Source organism: Anastrepha obliqua, unplaced genomic scaffold (genome assembly GCF_027943255.1).
Source record: "Anastrepha obliqua isolate idAnaObli1 unplaced genomic scaffold, idAnaObli1_1.0 ptg000009l, whole genome shotgun sequence".
Taxonomy (NCBI): Eukaryota; Metazoa; Arthropoda; class Insecta; order Diptera; family Tephritidae; genus Anastrepha; species Anastrepha obliqua.
The window spans coordinates 5,622,527-5,642,697 of NW_026562178.1; the positions used below are offsets into that span (position 1 = coordinate 5,622,527).

A 20,171-nucleotide genomic window follows, 5' to 3' on the forward strand; every position below is an offset into this window, starting at 1 on the left:
CCCATCCTCTGAAGTACTCCGTACTAGGAAAGGTGAAAGTGGGAGTGTTACCCTTGTTACATACCGATAAGTTAGTATTAATAATAAAATTATATAAAGACTCACCTCGGTCGTTTGTCTCGGAGCTTCCCCACAACGCATGCCTCGCGTTGGCATCGCATCCGAGCAGCAGGTTCTTGTTTCTGGCTTCACGCACGAGCCGACGAGCCTCCTCGGGTGGTGCTGGCCGATCATGTGCCATGTAGATGGAAGCCAATATGATGCCGACACCGTCAGCGGCTTCTACCTCCACAGCCGTCACATCCTGTGAACAATATGATGGGATTAAAAATATGTTCAAATGTTTCTTAGCTACAATACAAGATCTGGGGTTACCTTCAGTCCGTTTGTAGAAAAGGTTGTGGTTGTTCCCAGTAAACCCCTTCACCTCGGTGCTCCGCACCCAGGGCTCCTGCATTAAAGCGATGTCGACGTCCTCCTCCGCCAGGAGAACGGTTAGGTTGTCCGTTGCAGTCCGCGAGTGCTGCAGGTTTATTTGGACAACCTTGAGACCCATGCTGCTGGTCGCTTTACAATTTGACGGCGTCGCCAAGCTGCACTCCCGGGTGCTGCTCATTAGCGCCATCGTTTTTGGTAGATGCGGCGTCGTCAAGTTGCATGCCTGTGAGCAACTCGTTGGCGCCGTCCACCTCGTCCTGTTCATCCTCCGGATTTGCAGATCGGAATATCTTCAGTTGCGTTTTCCTGACGCCGAACCGAAGTTTATTGTCCACTTTTCCCAGTGGCTCGATGCTCTCCTCCGATATTTGGAGAAGGAAGGACACACTGTTCTTTTGCGGAGCCTCCGCTTTGATGATGCTCCAGTCATCCATCGGAACAGTGCGGTTGTGTGCCTGCAGGTATGGAATAAGTTGCTTAGCTTCGAATTCCATGTTCGGAATCCAGATGCGAGCCCTCGGCCGTCGAGGGATTTCGCTGGCCGGGATTAGTTTGAGCCTCAAACCTTCCCAGTCGCTCTGGATTTTGCCCACAACTGTTTGCAGGAAGTTAAGGGAGAGTTGATCATCGCACTTGATCACCCTGCATCCGCGGACCACCTCCATTGAATCAAATCCTGGCACATGACCCTCCGGGTTTGCCACGACGTGATCGACGACAATGCGGGACAGCCGTGCCTCGATTTCGGACCACTTATCCGATGCAGGTTTACCGCGGTTAGTTATTTCGTCAACCAGCGCTATTTGCAGGTGATCCCGTGCCACCTCATTAAATGAGCGTTTGGTTGGTTTTGGTATTAAAGCTGTGTGAACCGACACTTTGTGCTTCTTCGTTGGTTTGTCGCTTTCGTCCTGCGAACGATTGCGTTTCACGGCTTCTGCCTTCTGGGTGGCCTGGAACGCCAGGTACTCATCGACCACCTTTTGGCACCTTGCCTTATCGGCCGCGTCCTTTGGATGAGTTTTTCCTTCGGCCTCATTTTTTCTTATTCTTCCGAGAATAGTTCGAGACCTCTGGTAAAGCTTATACCCGGACGGGCCTTTTTTAGCGTTTTGGCGCTTTTGCCCCTTGGCATCAGCGGATGTGGATGGTTGATTTAGGGTTGATGGCGTGCTGTGGCCCACAGCTTTGCCATCAACCTTCTCTTGGCTGGAGGCCAAGAGTTCGTCCTCTGAGGAAGTTCCCAACTTCCCCAGTTCGTTAGTGTCGGTCCGTGTTGTCCATTTGTCTATCTGTTGTGTCAATGGGTGCCTCCGTATATCCGTTCGTTTTGGGTTTGTGTTAGTTTTTTTGTTTGTTCATACTGTTTCGTACGGTCACCTGCCCTTCCAGAAGGCTGCACATGTCGCCATGTGCGGTGACCAATGAGGATTTAGGGGAAATAAACGGTCCGCCATGGCAGCGCCCCATACCATGGTAAGGCCACCGTTACAACCTGAGGCGGCCTGGTGTCAGGAGGGCTCCGTTAAAAGACAGCCTAGTTTTATCCCCCGGCTGCCAAACCCACCCAATAGGCACGGGTCGCGTCACACCTTGGGTTGAGGGAGTTTTTTTAACGAAGTTTACGTCTTCGACCTGTGTGGTTCGCGGGAGACCTACTCTCCTACCTTCCATATCTGGGAGCCGTTCCCATATCCACCACCTGGGGACGCGCCCTATAGGGATAACAGGTTCCCCCAAGGGAACTACCGCAACGCAGAATTTTTGGTGAATGGACTCTTGGAAAGTTGGCCGAAGATCCACTTTTTTATCGAAAAATTGTCTTCAGCGACGAAGCTCATTTTTGGATCAATGGATACATAAATAAGCAGAATTAGCGATTTTGGAGTGAAGATCAGCCAGAAGAATTGCAAGAGCTACCAATGTATTAAGAAAAGGTCACAGTTTGGTGAGGTTTATGGGCTAGAGGTATCATTGGATCGTACTTCTTCAAAGATTCTGCGAATCGTAACGTAACTGTGAATGGTGAGCGCTACCGTGAAATGATATCCAACTTTTTTTTGCCCAAAATGAAAGAGCTTGACTTGCATGACATGTGGTTTCAGCAAGACCATGCCACATGCCACACAGCACGCGTAACAATGGACTTGTTGAGCGGCGAGTTCGGTGAACATTTTATTTCACGATCGGGATCTGTCAATTGGCCACCCAGATCGTGCGATATACCGCCTTTAGATTAATTTTTGTGGGGCTCTGTTAAAGCTCACATCTATTCAGACAAGCCTGCTTCAATTAACGCATTGGAAGACAACATTAAAGCCTTTATATGTGGACTAAGCGGATGGACCATTTGAAGCGCAGTCGCGGTCAACATTTGCATGAAATAATCTTCAAACATTAAATTAAATGGACTGTACTATCGATTTAAATAAAAATGTCATGCATGGCTCAATGGATCAGAGCCAAGTAAAAATTATTCAAACATTTTCCCATTTACAGAATCTAATCAACTAATATTTCTGAAAAAATTCATCAATTTTTGTCCATTGCTATGAAATGTTTTTTTTTTTTTTCAATTATTTTTACAAGCATTTCTGCCAACATATGGTTTGGTTTTTTCTTGCACATTAAGGTGTCCATCATTTACCAATTTGATTACTTTTCTTGCGACGCTCCCAAAGTCAGTGGCCTTCTATTGCTAAAAACAACTATAAATCTATACAAAAAAATAAATTGAAAAAAGTCTTAAAAGAAAAAAATATCAGAAATAAATTCGAAAATTGATGAATACTTGAATACTACGCTACCTCGTGATGATTATCGAGAATTATTAGAGCTAAGTAGAATATTTTTAGGGCACAATGAATGTAAAAGAAATCAAATTTTATAAACCGGGGGCATTCGATCACACTCGATGGATGTCCAAAGCACTTTATTGCTTAAAAATGTATATTTTTTGAGACAGTTTCAAGTTAAGCGCAGCATATGAACAAAGTTTTCAGACATAGCATTGTTCGTCGTGTTTGTGTATGTTCCATTTTGGTACTCTGCACCGCTAGCTGCAGCTGCACCGAATCAAGACCTTGAATTCATCAAATCTGTTTACCAATATAGAACGATCGATAGAAATCTGTCCGATGCAGTTTTCAGAAAATTTCGGAATCATCTATGGTACTTAAGTCCTGAAACAGGGGTTCTAGCATTTTTCGATAAAAGTTTATCTTATAGTTTAAAGCAAAAAATGGTAGAAGCATTAAAATTGAGCGATGACGATCAGTTTGATGCTCCTAAACGCTTCATATTTAATTCCGATGATTTCAAATGGTTCCTAAATAAAGACATTGATTACTTTATAAACGAAAATTCTTTAAACTTTTTTGAAAGATTTTATATAATATTAATACCAGCTTTCTACAATTAGACAGCAGTAAATGGGTAGAAGATCCTGGATATTTGAGAGGTTTAGAAATTGTAAGAAATTTAAGAGTAGTCAATGACAATGCAGAAAGAGCTGTAAAATTGTCGGAAGAATATGTTAACGTTTTAGGAAGAAGTGAAGATGACAAACAATATGTAATCCAGATTGTAAGCGAGTAGAAAAAAAAAATGTAACTAAAACATGTTTACTAAAATAAATCGTGCATTCTTAGGTGGTATAAATTTGATTCGACTTATGGATTTTTTCATCTTTCATCTTCATACCATAGAAATTGATCACTTTTTTATATAAACGTCAGAATTTTGCTATAACAGTAATAACTTTGCTGCAAAAGTGAAAAAGTCTGAAATTTACACACAGTTCAACTTTAACTTCGATTATCTTTTAAAGGAGTCAATTTATCGAAAAATTATATGAGATCTTTTTTGTAGAGAGTTAAAATTGCCTTCAGAATATGTATTTTTCATAGCTGTAAATTAGCATGCTAGAGGAAAAAAAGTTTATTCCAAAAAGTAGCAAAATCCCATGTTATATAAATAGGAAATATTTCGTGTTTGGGGCAAGGTTTATTCTGAATATTAAGAGCTGATTTTGATGTGATAATTTTTCTTAGACGGAAAACTAAAAGTATAGGGGGCGTCGCAAGAAAAATAATCAAATTGGTAAATAACGGACACCCTAATATACATTCCAATAAAGTTATGCAAAAAAAATATTTGGTTTGTTAAAACATGCCAAAAAAAATGTTTAAATAGAAAGTATTACATTTTGTTACAGTTTTGCTCTTCAGTGTATATATATAACTATCGGGTGATTTTTTAGCTATTACCTTTTTAAAAAGTTGAGTTAAACAGCTGACGCACGTTTCGTGTTTTGTTTCACTGTCAAACATCTTCAGTTTGGTCTATAGTTTAACCATGAATCGTCTTACAAACGAACAACGCTTGCAAATCATTGAATTTTATTACAAAAATGCGTGTTCTGTTAAGAAAGTTTATCGCGCGCTTCTTCCATTTCATGGTCAGTTTAATCACCCACTGAAGCGGCTATTCGAGCTATTGTGACTAAATTTAGAACCAAATTTACATTATTCGACATCAAACCACCAACACGCTTACGTAGAGTGCGAACTGAAGAAAATATCGCAGCTGTATCGGCCACTGTTAATGATGACCATCAATTATCGATTCGCCGCCGTTCGCAGCAATTGGGCTGTTGGGATTTAGGTGTGAAGCCTTTCAAAATACAGCTGGTACAAGAATTGAAGCCGAACAACCTACCGCAACGCAGAATTTTTGGTGAATGGGCTCTTGGAAAGTTGGCCGAAGATCCACTTTTTTATCGAAAAATTGTCTTCAGCGACGAAGCTCATTTTTGGATCAATGGATACGTAAATAAGCAGAATAAGCGATTTTGGAGTGAAGATCACCCAGAAGAATTGCAAGAGCTACCAATGTATTAAGAAAAGGTCACAGTTTGGTGCGGTTTATGGGTTAGAGGTATCATTGGATCGTACTTCTTCAAAGATTCTGCGAATCGTAACGTAACTGTGAATGGTGAGCGCTACCGTGAAATGATATCCAACTTTTTTTTGCCCAAAATGAAAGAGCTTGACTTACATGACATGTGGTTTCAGCAAGACGATGCCACATGCCACACAGCACGCGTAATAATGGACTTGTTGAGCGGCGAGTTCGGTGAACATTTTATTTCACGATCGGGATCTGTCAATTGGCCACCCAGATCGTGCGATATACCGCCTTTAGATTATTTTTTGTGGGGCTCTGTTAAAGCTCATGTCTATTCAGACAAGCCTGCTTCAATTAACGCATTGGAAGACAACATTAAAGCCTTTATATGTGGACTAAGCGGATGGACCATTTGAAGCGCAGTCGCGGTCAACATTTGCATGAAATAATCTTCAAACATTAAATTAAATGGACTGTACTATCGATTTAAATAAAAATGTCATGCATGGCTCAATGGATCAGAGCCAAGTAAAAATTATTCAAACATTTTTCCATTTACAGTATCTAATCAACTAACATTTCTGAAAAAATTCATCAATTTTTGTCCATTGCTATGAAATTTTTTTTTTTTCAATTATTTTTACAAGCATTTCTGCCAACATATGGTTTGGTTTTTTCTTGCACATTAAGGTGTTCATCATTTACCAATTTGATTACTTTTCTTGCGACGCTCCCAAAGTCAGTGGCCTTCTATTGCTAAAAACAACTATAAATCTATACAAAAACATAAATTGAAAAAAGTCTTAAAAGAAAAAAATACCAGAAATAAATTCGAAAATTGATGAATACTTGAATACTACGCTACCTCGTGATGATTATCGAGAATTATTAGAGCTAAGTAGAATATTTTTAGGCAAAATGAATGTCAAAGAAATCAAATTTTATAAACCGGGGGCATTCGATCACACTCGATGGATGTCCAAAGCACTTTATTGCTTAAAAATGTATATTTTTTGAGACAGTTTCAAGTTAAGCGCAGCATATGAACAAAGTTTTCAGGACATAGCATTGTTCGTCGTGTTTGTGTATGTTCCATTTTGGTACTCTGCACCGCTAGCTGCAGCTGCACCGAATCAAGACCGTGAATTCATCAAATCTGTTTACCAATATAGAACGATCGATAGAAATCTGTCCGATGCAGTTTTCAGAAAATTTCGGAATCATCTATGGTACTTAAGTCCTGAAACAGGGGTTCTAGCATTTTTCGATAAAAGTTTATCTTATAGTTTAAAGCAAAAAATGGTAGAAGCATTAAAATTGAGCGATGACGATCAGTTTGATGCTCCTAAACGCTTCATATTTAATTCCGACGATTTCAAATGGTTCATAAATAAAGACATTGATTACTTTATAAACGAAAATTCTTTAAACTTTTTTGAAAGATTTGATATTAATACCAGCTTTCTTCAATTAGACAGCAGTAAATGGGTAGAAGATCTTGGATATTTGAGAGGTTTAGAAATTGTAAGAAATTTAAGAGTAGTCAATGACAATGCAGAAAGAGTTGTAAAATTGTCCGAAGAATATGTTAACGTTTTAGCAAGAAGTGAAGATGACAAACAATATGTAATCCAGATTGTAAGCGAGTAGAAAAAAAAAAATTAACTAAAACATGTTTACTAAAACAAATCGTGCATTCTTAGGTGGTATAAATTTGATTCGACTTATGGATTTTTTCATCTTTCATCTTCATACCATAGAAATTGATCATTTTTTTATATAAACGTCAGAATTTTGCAATAACAGTAACAATTAGACAGCAGTAAATGGGTAGAAGATCTTGGATATTTGAGAGGTTTAGAAATTGTAAGAAATTTAAGAGTAGTCAATGACAATGCAGAAAGAGTTGTAAAATTGTCCGAAGAATATGTTAACGTTTTAGCAAGAAGTGAAGATGACAAACAATATGTAATCCAGATTGTAAGCGAGTAGAAAAAAAAATTTAACTAAAACATGTTTACTAAAATAAATCGTGCATTCTTAGGTGGTATAAATTTGATTCGACTTATGGATTTTTTCATCTTTCATCTTCATACCATAGAAATTGATCATTTTTTTATATAAACGTCAGAATTTTGCAATAACAGTAATAACTTTGCTGCAAAAGTGAAAAAATCTGAAATTTACACACAGTTCAACTTTAACTTCGATTATCTTTTAAAGGAGTCAATTTATCGAAAAATTATATGAGATCTTTTTTGTAGAGAGTTAAAATTGCCTTCAGAATATGTATTTTTCATAGCTGTAAATTAGCATGCTAGAGGCAAAAAAGTTTATTCCAAAAAGTAGCAAAATCCCATGTTATATAAATGGGAAATATATCGTGTTTGGGGCAAGGTTTATTCTGAATATTAAGAGCTGATTTTGATCTGATAATTTTTCTTAGACGGAAAACTAAAAGTATAGGGGGCGTCGCAAGAAAAATAATGAAATTGGTAAATAACGGACACCCTAATATACATTCCAATAAAGTTATGCAAAAAAAATATTTGGTTTGTTAAAACATGCCAAAAAAAATGTTAAAATAGAAAGTATTACATTTTGTTACAGTTTTGCTCTTCAGTGTATATATATAACTATCGGGTGATTTTTTAGCTATTACCTTTTTAAAAAGTTGAGTTAAACAGCTGACGCACGTTTCGTGTTTTGTTTCACTGTCAAACATCTTCAGTTTGGTCTATAGTTTAACCATGAATCGTCTTACAAACGAACAACGCTTGCAAATCATTGAATTTTATTACAAAAATGCGTGTTCTGTTAAGAAAGTTTATCGCGCGCTTCTTCCATTTCATGGTCAGTTTAATCGACCCACTGAAGCGGCTATTCGAGCTATTGTGACTAAATTTAGAACCAAATTTACATTATTCGACATCAAACCACCAACACGCTTACGTAGAGTGCGAACTGAAGAAAATATCGCAGCTGTATCGGCCACTGTTAATGATGACCATCAATTATCGATTCGCCGCCGTTCGCAGCAATTGGGCCTCTGTTACTCAACAACGTGGAAAATTCTCCGAAAGGATTTAGGTGTGAAGCCTTTCAAAATACAGCTGGTACAAGAATTGAAGCCGAACAACCTACCGCAACGCAGAATTTTTGGTGAATGGGCTCTTGGAAAGTTGGCCGAAGATCCACTTTTTTATCGAAAAATTGTCTTCAGCGACGAAGCTCATTTTTGGATCAATGGATACGTAAATAAGCAGAATTAGCGATTTTGGAGTGAAGATCAGCCAGAAGAATTGCAAGAGCTACCAATGTATTAAGAAAAGGTCACAGTTTGGTGAGGTTTATGGGCTAGAGGTATCATTGGATCGTACTTCTTCAAAGATTCTGCGAATCGTAACGTAACTGTGAATGGTGAGCGCTACCGTGAAATGATATCCAACTTTTTTTTGCCCAAAATGAAAGAGCTTGACTTGCATGACATGTGGTTTCAGCAAGACGATGCCACATGCCACACAGCACGCGTAATAATGGACTTGTTGAGCGGCGAGTTCGGTGAACATTTTATTTCACGATCGGGATCTGTCAATTGGCCACCCAGATCGTGCGATATACCGCCTTTAGATTATTTTTTGTAGGGCTCTGTTAAAGCTCATGTCTATTCAGACAAGCCTGCTTCAATTAACGCATTGGAAGACAACATTAAAGCCTTTATATGTGGACTAAGCGGATGGACCATTTGAAGCGCAGTCGCGGTCAACATTTGCATGAAATAATCTTCAAACATTAAATTAAATGGACTGTACTATCGATTTAAATAAAAATGTCATGCATGGCTCAATGGATCAGAGCCAAGTAAAAATTATTCAAACATTTTTCCATTTACAGTATCTAATCAACTAACATTTCTGAAAAAATTCATCAATTTTTGTCCATTGCTATGAAATTTTTTTTTTTTCAATTATTTTTACAAGCATTTCTGCCAACATATGGTTTGGTTTTTTCTTGCACATTAAGGTGTTCATCATTTACCAATTTGATTACTTTTCTTGCGACGCTCCCAAAGTCAGTGGCCTTCTATTGCTAAAAACAACTATAAATCTATACAAAAACATAAATTGAAAAAAGTCTTAAAAGAAAAAAATACCAGAAATAAATTCGAAAATTGATGAATACTTGAATACTACGCTACCTCGTGATGATTATCGAGAATTATTAGAGCTAAGTAGAATATTTTTAGGCAAAATGAATGTCAAAGTAATCAAATTTTATAAACCGGGGGCATTCGATCACACTCGATGGATGTCCAAAGCACTTTATTGCTTAAAAATGTATATTTTTTGAGACAGTTTCAAGTTAAGCGCAGCATATGAACAAAGTTTTCAGGACATAGCATTGTTCGTCGTGTTTGTGTATGTTCCATTTTGGTACTCTGCACCGCTAGCTGCAGCTGCACCGAATCAAGACCGTGAATTCATCAAATCTGTTTACCAATATAGAACGATCGATAGAAATCTGTCCGATGCAGTTTTCAGAAAATTTCGGAATCATCTATGGTACTTAAGTCCTGAAACAGGGGTTCTAGCATTTTTCGATAAAAGTTTATCTTATAGTTTAAAGCAAAAAATGGTAGAAGCATTAAAATTGAGCGATGACGATCAGTTTGATGCTCCTAAACGCTTCATATTTAATTCCGACGATTTCAAATGGTTCATAAATAAAGACATTGATTACTTTATAAACGAAAATTCTTTAAACTTTTTTGAAAGATTTGATATTAATACCAGCTTTCTTCAATTAGACAGCAGTAAATGGGTAGAAGATCTTGGATATTTGAGAGGTTTAGAAATTGTAAGAAATTTAAGAGTAGTCAATGACAATGCAGAAAGAGTTGTAAAATTGTCCGAAGAATATGTTAACGTTTTAGCAAGAAGTGAAGATGACAAACAATATGTAATCCAGATTGTAAGCGAGTAGAAAAAAAAAAATTAACTAAAACATGTTTACTAAAATAAATCGTGCATTCTTAGGTGGTATAAATTTGATTCGACTTATGGATTTTTTCATCTTTCATCTTCATACCATAGAAATTGATCATTTTTTTATATAAACGTCAGAATTTTGCAATAACAGTAACAATTAGACAGCAGTAAATGGGTAGAAGATCTTGGATATTTGAGAGGTTTAGAAATTGTAAGAAATTTAAGAGTAGTCAATGACAATGCAGAAAGAGTTGTAAAATTGTCCGAAGAATATGTTAACGTTTTAGCAAGAAGTGAAGATGACAAACAATATGTAATCCAGATTGTAAGCGAGTAGAAAAAAAAATTTAACTAAAACATGTTTACTAAAATAAATCGTGCATTCTTAGGTGGTATAAATTTGATTCGACTTATGGATTTTTTCATCTTTCATCTTCATACCATAGAAATTGATCATTTTTTTATATAAACGTCAGAATTTTGCAATAACAGTAATAACTTTGCTGCAAAAGTGAAAAAATCTGAAATTTACACACAGTTCAACTTTAACTTCGATTATCTTTTAAAGGAGTCAATTTATCGAAAAATTATATGAGATCTTTTTTGTAGAGAGTTAAAATTGCCTTCAGAATATGTATTTTTCATAGCTGTAAATTAGCATGCTAGAGGCAAAAAAGTTTATTCCAAAAAGTAGCAAAATCCCATGTTATATAAATGGGAAATATATCGTGTTTGGGGCAAGGTTTATTCTGAATATTAAGAGCTGATTTTGATCTGATAATTTTTCTTAGACGGAAAACTAAAAGTATAGGGGGCGTCGCAAGAAAAATAATGAAATTGGTAAATAACGGACACCCTAATATACATTCCAATAAAGTTATGCAAAAAAAATATTTGGTTTGTTAAAACATGCCAAAAAAAATGTTAAAATAGAAAGTATTACATTTTGTTACAGTTTTGCTCTTCAGTGTATATATATAACTATCGGGTGATTTTTTAGCTATTACCTTTTTAAAAAGTTGAGTTAAACAGCTGACGCACGTTTCGTGTTTTGTTTCACTGTCAAACATCTTCAGTTTGGTCTATAGTTTAACCATGAATCGTCTTACAAACGAACAACGCTTGCAAATCATTGAATTTTATTACAAAAATGCGTGTTCTGTTAAGAAAGTTTATCGCGCGCTTCTTCCATTTCATGGTCAGTTTAATCGACCCACTGAAGCGGCTATTCGAGCTATTGTGACTAAATTTAGAACCAAATTTACATTATTCGACATCAAACCACCAACACGCTTACGTAGAGTGCGAACTGAAGAAAATATCGCAGCTGTATCGGCCACTGTTAATGATGACCATCAATTATCGATTCGCCGCCGTTCGCAGCAATTGGGCCTCTGTTACTCAACAACGTGGAAAATTCTCCGAAAGGATTTAGGTGTGAAGCCTTTCAAAATACAGCTGGTACAAGAATTGAAGCCGAACAACCTACCGCAACGCAGAATTTTTGGTGAATGGGCTCTTGGAAAGTTGGCCGAAGATCCACTTTTTTATCGAAAAATTGTCTTCAGCGACGAAGCTCATTTTTGGATCAATGGATACGTAAATAAGCAGAATTAGCGATTTTGGAGTGAAGATCAGCCAGAAGAATTGCAAGAGCTACCAATGTATTAAGAAAAGGTCACAGTTTGGTGAGGTTTATGGGCTAGAGGTATCATTGGATCGTACTTCTTCAAAGATTCTGCGAATCGTAACGTAACTGTGAATGGTGAGCGCTACCGTGAAATGATATCCAACTTTTTTTTGCCCAAAATGAAAGAGCTTGACTTGCATGACATGTGGTTTCAGCAAGACGATGCCACATGCCACACAGCACGCGTAATAATGGACTTGTTGAGCGGCGAGTTCGGTGAACATTTTATTTCACGATCGGGATCTGTCAATTGGCCACCCAGATCGTGCGATATACCGCCTTTAGATTATTTTTTGTAGGGCTCTGTTAAAGCTCATGTCTATTCAGACAAGCCTGCTTCAATTAACGCATTGGAAGACAACATTAAAGCCTTTATATGTGGACTAAGCGGATGGACCATTTGAAGCGCAGTCGCGGTCAACATTTGCATGAAATAATCTTCAAACATTAAATTAAATGGACTGTACTATCGATTTAAATAAAAATGTCATGCATGGCTCAATGGATCAGAGCCAAGTAAAAATTATTCAAACATTTTTCCATTTACAGTATCTAATCAACTAACATTTCTGAAAAAATTCATCAATTTTTGTCCATTGCTATGAAATTTTTTTTTTTTCAATTATTTTTACAAGCATTTCTGCCAACATATGGTTTGGTTTTTTCTTGCACATTAAGGTGTTCATCATTTACCAATTTGATTACTTTTCTTGCGACGCTCCCAAAGTCAGTGGCCTTCTATTGCTAAAAACAACTATAAATCTATACAAAAACATAAATTGAAAAAAGTCTTAAAAGAAAAAAATACCAGAAATAAATTCGAAAATTGATGAATACTTGAATACTACGCTACCTCGTGATGATTATCGAGAATTATTAGAGCTAAGTAGAATATTTTTAGGCAAAATGAATGTCAAAGAAATCAAATTTTATAAACCGGGGGCATTCGATCACACTCGATGGATGTCCAAAGCACTTTATTGCTTAAAAATGTATATTTTTTGAGACAGTTTCAAGTTAAGCGCAGCATATGAACAAAGTTTTCAGGACATAGCATTGTTCGTCGTGTTTGTGTATGTTCCATTTTGGTACTCTGCACCGCTAGCTGCAGCTGCACCGAATCAAGACCGTGAATTCATCAAATCTGTTTACCAATATAGAACGATCGATAGAAATCTGTCCGATGCAGTTTTCAGAAAATTTCGGAATCATCTATGGTACTTAAGTCCTGAAACAGGGGTTCTAGCATTTTTCGATAAAAGTTTATCTTATAGTTTAAAGCAAAAAATGGTAGAAGCATTAAAATTGAGCGATGACGATCAGTTTGATGCTCCTAAACGCTTCATATTTAATTCCGACGATTTCAAATGGTTCATAAATAAAGACATTGATTACTTTATAAACGAAAATTCTTTAAACTTTTTTGAAAGATTTGATATTAATACCAGCTTTCTTCAATTAGACAGCAGTAAATGGGTAGAAGATCTTGGATATTTGAGAGGTTTAGAAATTGTAAGAAATTTAAGAGTAGTCAATGACAATGCAGAAAGAGTTGTAAAATTGTCCGAAGAATATGTTAACGTTTTAGCAAGAAGTGAAGATGACAAACAATATGTAATCCAGATTGTAAGCGAGTAGAAAAAAAAATTTAACTAAAACATGTTTACTAAAATAAATCGTGCATTCTTAGGTGGTATAAATTTGATTCGACTTATGGATTTTTTCATCTTTCATCTTCATACCATAGAAATTGATCATTTTTTTATATAAACGTCAGAATTTTGCAATAACAGTAATAACTTTGCTGCAAAAGTGAAAAAATCTGAAATTTACACACAGTTCAACTTTAACTTCGATTATCTTTTAAAGGAGTCAATTTATCGAAAAATTATATGAGATCTTTTTTGTAGAGAGTTAAAATTGCCTTCAGAATATGTATTTTTCATAGCTGTAAATTAGCATGCTAGAGGCAAAAAAGTTTATTCCAAAAAGTAGCAAAATCCCATGTTATATAAATGGGAAATATATCGTGTTTGGGGCAAGGTTTATTCTGAATATTAAGAGCTGATTTTGATCTGATAATTTTTCTTAGACGGAAAACTAAAAGTATAGGGGGCGTCGCAAGAAAAATAATGAAATTGGTAAATAACGGACACCCTAATATACATTCCAATAAAGTTATGCAAAAAAAATATTTGGTTTGTTAAAACATGCCAAAAAAAATGTTAAAATAGAAAGTATTACATTTTGTTACAGTTTTGCTCTTCAGTGTATATATATAACTATCGGGTGATTTTTTAGCTATTACCTTTTTAAAAAGTTGAGTTAAACAGCTGACGCACGTTTCGTGTTTTGTTTCACTGTCAAACATCTTCAGTTTGGTCTATAGTTTAACCATGAATCGTCTTACAAACGAACAACGCTTGCAAATCATTGAATTTTATTACAAAAATGCGTGTTCTGTTAAGAAAGTTTATCGCGCGCTTCTTCCATTTCATGGTCAGTTTAATCGACCCACTGAAGCGGCTATTCGAGCTATTGTGACTAAATTTAGAACCAAATTTACATTATTCGACATCAAACCACCAACACGCTTACGTAGAGTGCGAACTGAAGAAAATATCGCAGCTGTATCGGCCACTGTTAATGATGACCATCAATTATCGATTCGCCGCCGTTCGCAGCAATTGGGCCTCTGTTACTCAACAACGTGGAAAATTCTCCGAAAGGATTTAGGTGTGAAGCCTTTCAAAATACAGCTGGTACAAGAATTGAAGCCGAACAACCTACCGCAACGCAGAATTTTTGGTGAATGGGCTCTTGGAAAGTTGGCCGAAGATCCACTTTTTTATCGAAAAATTGTCTTCAGCGACGAAGCTCATTTTTGGATCAATGGATACGTAAATAAGCAGAATTAGCGATTTTGGAGTGAAGATCAGCCAGAAGAATTGCAAGAGCTACCAATGTATTAAGAAAAGGTCACAGTTTGGTGAGGTTTATGGGCTAGAGGTATCATTGGATCGTACTTCTTCAAAGATTCTGCGAATCGTAACGTAACTGTGAATGGTGAGCGCTACCGTGAAATGATATCCAACTTTTTTTTGCCCAAAATGAAAGAGCTTGACTTGCATGACATGTGGTTTCAGCAAGACGATGCCACATGCCACACAGCACGCGTAATAATGGACTTGTTGAGCGGCGAGTTCGGTGAACATTTTATTTCACGATCGGGATCTGTCAATTGGCCACCCAGATCGTGCGATATACCGCCTTTAGATTATTTTTTGTAGGGCTCTGTTAAAGCTTATGTCTATTCAGACAAGCCTGCTTCAATTAACGCATTGGAAGACAACATTAAAGCCTTTATATGTGGACTAAGCGGATGGACCATTTGAAGCGCAGTCGCGGTCAACATTTGCATGAAATAATCTTCAAACATTAAATTAAATGGACTGTACTATCGATTTAAATAAAAATGTCATGCATGGCTCAATGGATCAGAGCCAAGTAAAAATTATTCAAACATTTTTCCATTTACAGTATCTAATCAACTAATATTTCTGAAAAAATTCATCAATTTTTGTCCAGTGGCCTTCTATTGATAAAAAGAACTATAAATCTATACAAAAAAATAAATTGAAAAAAGTCTTAAAAGAAAAAAATACCAGAAATAAATTCGAAAATTGATGAATACTTGAATACTACGCTACCTCGTGATGATTATCGAGATTTATTAGAGCTAGGTATATTAGAATATTTTTAGGCACAATGAATGTCAAAGAAATCAAATTTTATAAACCGGGGGCATTCGATCACACTCGATGGATTACCAAAGCACTTTATTGCTTAAAAATGTATATTTTTTGAGACAGTTTCAAGTTAAGCGCAGCATATGAACAAAGTTTTCAGGACATAGCATTGTTCGTCGTGTTTGTGTATGTTCCATTTTGGTACTCTGCACCGCTAGCTGCAGCTGCACCAAATCAAGAGCTTGAATTCATCAAATCTGTTTACCAATATAGAACGATCGATAGAAATCTGTCCGATGCAGTTTTCAGAAAATTTCGGAATCATCTATGGTACTTAAGTCCTGAAACAGGGGTTCTAGCATTTTTCGATAAAAGTTTATCTTATAGTTTAAAGCAAAAAATGGTAGAAGCATTAAAATTGAGCGATGACGATCAGTTTGATGCTCCTAAACGCTTCATATTTAATTCCGATGATTTCAAATGGTTCATAAATAAAGACATTGATTACTTTATGAACGAAAATTCTTTAAACTTTTTTGAAAGATTTGATATTAATACCAGCTTTCTTCAATTAGACAGCAGTAAATGGGTAGAAGATCCTGGATATTTGAGAGGTTTAGAAATTGTAAGAAATTTAAGAGTAGTCAATGAAATGCAGAAAGAGCTGTAAAATTTTCGGAAGAATATGTTAACGTTTTAGCAAGAAGTGAAGATGACAAACAATATGTAATCCAGATTGTAAGCGAGTAGAAAAAAAAAATTTAACTAAAACATGTTTACTAAAATAAATCGTGCATTCTTAGGTGGTATAAATTTGATTCGACTTATGGATTTTTTCATCTTTCATCTTCATACCATAGAAATTGATCACTTTTTTATATAAACGTCAGAATTTTGCTATAACATTAATAACTTTGCTGCAAAAGTGAAAAAGTCTGAAATTTATACACAGTTCAAATTTAACTTCGATTAACTTTTAAAGGAGTCAATTTATCGAAAAATTATATGAGATCTTTTTTGTAGAGAGTTAAAATTGCCTTCAGAATATGTATTTTTCATAGCTGTAAATTAGCATGCTAAAGGAAAAAAAGTTGTTTCCAAAAAGTAGCAAAATCCCATGTTATATAAATGGGAAATATATCGTGTTTGGGGCAAGGTTTATTCTGAATATTAAGAGCTGATTTTGATCTGATAATTTTTCTTAGACGGAAAACTAAAAGTATACGGGGCGTCGCAAGAAAAATAATGAAATTGGTAAATAACGGACACCCTAATATACATTCCAATAAAGTTATGCAAAAAAAAATATTTGGTTTGTTAAAACATGCCAAAAAAAATGTTAAAATAGAAAGTATTAGATTTTGTTACAGTTTTGCTCTTCAGTGTATATATATAACTAACGGGTGATTTTTTAGCTATTACCTTTTTAAAAAGTTGATTTAAACAGCTGACGCACGTTTCGTGTTTTGTTTCACTGTCAAACATCTTCAGTTTGGTCTATAGTTCAACCATGAATCGTCTTACAAACGAACAACGCTTGCAAATCATTGAATTTTATTACAAAAATGCGTGTTCTGTTAAGAAAGTTTATCGCGCGCTTCTTCCTTTTCATGGTCAGTTTAATCGACCCACTGAAGCGGCTATTCGAGCTATTGTGACTAAATTTAGAACCAAATTTACATTACTCGACATCAAACCACCAACACGCTTACGTAGAGTGGAACTGAAGAAAATATCGCAGCTGTATCGGCCACTGTTAATGATGACCATCAATTATCGATTCGCCGCCGTTCGCAGCAATTGGGCCTCTGTTACTCAACAACGTGGAAAATTCTTCGAAAGGATTTAGGTGTGAAGCCTTTCAAAATACAGCTGGTACAAGAATTGAAGCCGAACAACCTACCGCAACGCAGAAGTTTTGGTGAATGGGCTCTTGGAAAGTTGGCCGAAGATCCACTTTTTTATCGAAAAATTGTCTTCAGCGACGAAGCTCATTTTTGGATCAATGGATACGTAAATAAGCAGAATAAGCGATTTTGGAGTGAAGATCAGCCAGAAGAATTGCAAGAGCTACCAATGTATTAAGAAAAGGTCACAGTTTGGTGAGGTTTATGGGCTAGAGGTATCATTGGATCGTACTTCTTCAAAGATTCTGCGAATCGTAACGTAACTGTGAATGGTGAGCGCTACCGTGAAATGATATCCAACTTTTTTTTGCCCAAAATGAAAGAGCTTGACTTGCATGACATGTGGTTTCAGCAAGACGATGCCACATGCCACACAGCACGCGTAACAATGGACTTGTTGAGCGGCGAGTTCGGTGAACATTTTATTTCACGATCGGGATCTGTCAATTGGCCACCCAGATCGTGCGATATACCGTCTTTAGATTATTTTTTGTGGGGCTCTGTTAAAGCTCACATCTATTCAGACAAGCCTGCTTCAATTAACGCATTGGAAGACAACATTAAAGCCTTTATATGTGGACTAAGCGGATGGACCATTTGAAGCGCAGTCGCGGTCAACATTTGCATGAAATAATCTTCAAACATTAAATTAAATGGACTGTACTATCGATTTAAATAAAAATGTCATGCATGGCTCAATGGATCAGAGCCAAGTAAAAATTATTCAAACATTTTTCCATTTACAGTATCTAATCAACTAATATTTCTGAAAAAATTCATCAATTTTTGTCCATTGCTATGAAATGTTTTTTTTTTTTCAATTATTTTTACAAACATTTCTGCCAACATATGGTTTGGTTTTTTCTTGCACATTAAGGTGTCCGTCATTTACCAGTTTGATTACTTTTCTTGCGACGCTCCCAAAGTCAGTGGCCTTCTATTGATAAAAAGAACTATAAATCTATACAAAAAAATAAATTGAAAAAAGTCTTAAAAGAAAAAAATACCAGAAATAAATTCGAAAATTGATGAATACTTGAATACTACGCTACCTCGTGATGATTATCGAGAATTATTAGAGCTAAGTAAAATATTTTTAGGCACAATCAATGTCAAAGAAATCAAATTTTATAAACCGGGGGCATTCCATCACGCTCGATGGATGTCCAAAGCACTTTATTGCTTAAAAATGTATATTTTTCGAGACAGTTTCAAGTTAAGCGCAGCATATGAACAAAGTTTTCAGGACATAGCATTGTTCGTCGTGTTTGTGTATGTTCCATTTTGGTACTCTGCACCGCTAGCTGCAGCTGCACCGAATCAAGACCGTGAATTCATCAAATCTGTTTACCAATATAGAACGATCGATAGAAATCTGTCCGATGCAGTTTTCAGAAAATTTCGGAATCATCTATGGTACTTAAGTCCTGAAACAGGGGTTCTAGCATTTTTCGATTAAAGTTTATCTTATAGTTTAAAGCAAAAAATGGTAGAAGCATTAAAATTGAGCGATGACGATCGTGTTTGGGGCAAGGTTTATTCTGAATATTAAGAGCTGATTTTGATCTGATAATTTTGCTTAGACGGAAAACTAAAAGTATAGGGGGCGTCGCAAGAAAAATAATCAAAATGGTAAATAACGGTCACCCTAATATACATTCCAATAAAGTTATGCAAAAACAAATATTTGGTTTGTTAAAACATGCCAAAAAAAATGTTAAAATAGAAAGTATTACATTTTGTTACAGTTTTGCTCTTCAGTGTATATATATAACTAACGGGTGATTTTTTAGCTATTACCTTTTTAAAAAGTTGATTTAAACAGCTATAGTTCAACCATGAATCGTCTTACAAACGAACAACGCTTGCAAATCATTGAATTTTATTACAAAAATGCGTGTTCTGTTCCATTTCATGGTCAGTTTAATCGACCCACTGAAGCGGCTATTCGAGCTATTTTTTTTTCTTTTTTTTTTTTTTTTTTTTGCCTCCTTTATTAATTACACCTGTCGTATGACACTAAGTAATTCTTTCTGCAGCTTGGATTTTATAACATTAATCATTATCAATATTACATTTGGGTTAAGTTTTTGTGTGAGTTTACAAGTGTAGGTATGTGCATAGCTTTAAATTATTCTAGTTATCAGCTGAGTTGGGGTTGGTCGTTTGAGCCGCCTAGACTTTGCCCTTTCTGCTGTTGGGAGTTGTCGCATGTCATTATTGGAATGGTTCATTAAACGGACAATATGATTTATGCTGCGTTTGCGGATGATTTCTGCTACTGTTTCGATGTTGAGATCGCGATGAATGTCTTCGCTTGGGATGTACCAAGGTGCATTGGTTATAGTTCTGAGTATTTTTGATTGTAGTCGTTGAATAATGTTAATGTTGCTTTTGCTTGCAGTACCCCAGATTTCTATGCCGTATGCCCAGATTGGCACAATCACAGTTTTGTATATAAGTATTTTATTCAGCAATGACAGTTTCGAGC

General features: G+C 36.0%; 1 protein-coding gene across 1 annotated transcript in view; it reads right to left on the reverse strand.

Annotated features, from left to right (window-relative positions):
- Window positions 1–569: 569 nt before the first annotated feature.
- LOC129251226 (uncharacterized) overlaps window positions 570–20,171 on the reverse strand; it is a 32,845-nt gene continuing 13,243 nt past the window's right edge. Inside the window, exon 2 of the mRNA XM_054890580.1 lies at window positions 570–1,730. Within this exon, the coding sequence (XP_054746555.1) occupies window positions 570–1,730 (1,161 nt within the window). The remainder of the gene's footprint in view (window positions 1,731–20,171) is intronic.